Genomic DNA, 3,231 nt, shown 5'->3' with positions numbered 1-3,231 from the left:
GTAGAAACTAACACAACATTGTAAAGCAACTATACTCTAATAAAACTTTTTTTTTCTCTTTAAAAATCAAAAAGTAAAAGTAAACTCTTAGAAATAGACTCACAGGCAGAAAACAAACTTATGGTTGCCCAAAAGGAAAGGGGGGAAGAGGTAAATTAGAAGGTTGGGATTAACGTACACACACTACTATATATAAAATAGATAACCAACAAGGACCTGCTGTATAGCACAGGGAAATCTGCTCAAAATTATGTAACAACCTAAATGGGAAAAGAATTTGCAAAAGAATAGATACATGTATATGTATAACTGAATCACTTTGCTGCACACCTGAAACTAACACAACATTGTTAATCAACTATACTCCAATATAAAATAAAAAGTTTAAAAACAAAACAAATCAAACAAAAAAGAAATGTTAGTTACTTACCTCCCTACTACCTGTAGCTTCATTACTATCTTTCCAAATCCCTGCAGAATATATCTCTTGGGTAATTGCAAGTCTGAGTCCCAGTGAACACGGAGGAAAGCTGTCTAAGGCAAGAAAACAGAAAGCTCACAATGTTTGAGGAGCACAAAACTGCAATTAGCTGGTAATGTTAGACCCTTTACTCATCTAGCAAATGTTCACCAAAGTCACAGAACACAAGGAGAAATGTTTGAGTGTCCAGTATATGCCAGGCCTTGTGTTTGACATTGGCTTAGACTACAAAACAGCAAAGGTAGAGATAGGGGAGGGAGAAAAAAGGAACTTTTAACCCAATGACTGCTATCTAGGGTGATGGTCAATGGGACTCATATCCCTAGAGCAGGGTTTTCAACTCTGACCCTATTGACATTGAGGGCCAGATAAGTTGTAGTTATGAGGAGCTGTGCACTGTAGGATGTTTAGCAGCATCCTACCCACCAAACACCTGTAGCACTCTGCTCCCTCCCCCAACACTGCCCCAGTTGTGACAATGAAAAATGTCTCTAGACAGTGCCCAGTGTCCCTTGGAGGGCAAAACTGTCCCCTGGTTGAGAACCACTGCCCTAGAAATCTCAGAAAATAATTAAGCTTCTTTCACTTCTATATTGACATTAACTGGACAATTCTGATTAAAATACTTAATTGTATCTTCAACCAACACATCTCCAGGTATTTTCAAAATCTGTGGCATCCAGAATAATCAGTGTCCAAGAGCCACTTATATAATGACACATCCTATTTCAACAAGGCATCTGCCCTCATTTCTGTATTATAAAATCAGGCTCCAAAAGTAGCATTTACATTGAAAAATATCAAAACAGAACATTTACTAATATTGTAAGGGACTGAATATAAGATGACAGTAACTCTCCATAATGTCATATGTCGAAGAATGACTCAGAGACACATAGTTAATTATCTGCATGCCAAACAACTCACTAGTATGTAAAGGAGATGGCCATTGGACTGTTGTCAGTGAACAAAGGTAAAAGCAGGATTTATTTTAAAAAAAAAACAAAACAGTGGTGAGAGAGAAGAGGAAAAAACAATAAGAACAGTAGGCCTTATTTTGCATTTTGGAGGCAAATTAATTAGCTGGCAGCTAGCAAAGAGGTCTGTCTGGGCCATCTGCCCTTGAACAGGCCATGTAAGTTTTCAGACATAGCATTTTCAGTTGACAATGGATTCTCCAAGAAACCTTGAGAGTGTTGCTGAGTATGCATGAGGGGCTGGGTGACACATCCGCTGGGTCCTTCATCAGGTGGGTGAGATCTGCGCCATTTCTCTATTCAGAATAACTCTCATAGGAAGACTAGCTTTAATATAGCAGCCTTATTTTTTGTTCTATAACTGGATAGAAGTTTCTGGTGGCCCAGTGGTTAGGACTCCGTGCTTTCACTGCCGAGGGTGCGGGTTCAGTCCCTGGTCGGGGAACTAAGATCCCACAAGCTGCACAGCACGGCCAAAAAAAAAAAAAAAAGAAAAAAGTATAATTGGGGATAGAAAGGAATTGCTACATAAAACAAGCTTCAAATTCCCAAGAACTAGAAATCTTAGACCCGGAGATTTCTCTTCAGACGTGTATTTTTCTGTTCTAAGTGACAGACAAGCAAGTACCAGGTTTTTCCACCTGTTCACCACGTTGCAAAAAGTGCCAATCTCACGCTCACCTGCCCTTCCCTCCTGCACTGGAAAAGATTCTAGACACTGAAAGTGCTGCTGAAAAATGACAGGAGAGAGCTCCTTGAAGTGCCACAACCTCCTTGTTAATGTTTCCAGAAAGGCTACCCTTCTTTTCTTGCATCATGTAGAATTACTCTAGTAAACAAGCAACCATTGTTTGGCATCCATATTATCTCTGAGACCAGTTCCTGGCACAACGTGGTCAGTCAATAAATGGCAAATATTGTTGGAGTTTTCATTATTATAGTTAGCATTTATTGAACATTTACTATGCTCCAGGCATTGGTCCAAGCACTATGCATATTTTATTTCATTTACTTTTCAATCAACCTTAAATTTTTATAAGAACTATTTTATCCCCATTTTACAGATGAAGTCTAAAAGGTTAGACATTCCTATTGTTGCAAGTTCATATATTTTTTTTTCCAGGATCATAATTTATTGTACAAATTGAGTATCACATGATGAGTTGACATTAGCTTCTTCAGGCATGGGAACTTAACAGATGAGGTACAGTTGAGAATCCGTTTATGTTGCTTTCACAGCTGGAGTTTTTTTAGACCTTAACTTAAAGTATATAACTATCAAAGCAATACCTCCGTATGTGGCCAGTACACAATTCATTCTCCCTGTGAGAGTGTAAGAGTTGAAATATTTTTTGATACCAGTGAATTGGTACTGGGCATCAGTTTCTGGACCTGCCATGATTTCAATCTTCCAGAACGCACAGACCTCGCTGCAGGTGTCCTTCAACTGACGAAGCTGCTCCTCGGCCCAGCCGGAAGAAGCCGCCTCCCCCGCAAACGTTCAACGGGCCTTACGGATTCGGCCCTCTGCGCCGACTGGCTCTATTTTTAACATTTCACTAATCTCCATGTTTTTCTTTGGAAATAACTTCCTTTTTCTTGACTCTGTCTTTTCTTGATCTCTGTCTTTGCCTGCCCCACCCCCGCTCCAAGGTTTTTAGTCATAACCTCTCCTTAAAATGTACTTAAAATTTTTCATTTCTCTGTTGAGCAATGGAGCCCAGAATTAGAAGTAATTGATTCCATTTTTGAGTGTTTGTCTGTTCTAAGCCA

General features: G+C 39.3%; 1 protein-coding gene across 1 annotated transcript; it reads right to left on the bottom strand.

Moving 5' to 3' along the window:
• Positions 1 to 2,667: 2,667 nt before the first annotated feature.
• LOC133103929 (ATP synthase membrane subunit K, mitochondrial-like) lies at positions 2,668 to 2,950 on the bottom strand. Its single transcript, XM_061209531.1, has one exon. The coding sequence runs from the start codon at positions 2,855 to 2,857 to the stop codon at positions 2,681 to 2,683; it is 177 nt and encodes a 58-aa protein (XP_061065514.1). The 5' UTR covers positions 2,858 to 2,950; the 3' UTR covers positions 2,668 to 2,680.
• Between the last annotated feature and the right edge of the window lie 281 nt (positions 2,951 to 3,231).

This window comes from Eubalaena glacialis, chromosome 13, assembly GCF_028564815.1.
Source record: "Eubalaena glacialis isolate mEubGla1 chromosome 13, mEubGla1.1.hap2.+ XY, whole genome shotgun sequence".
Taxonomy (NCBI): Eukaryota; Metazoa; Chordata; class Mammalia; order Artiodactyla; family Balaenidae; genus Eubalaena; species Eubalaena glacialis.
This window is presented reverse-complemented; position numbering and strand designations above follow the sequence as displayed.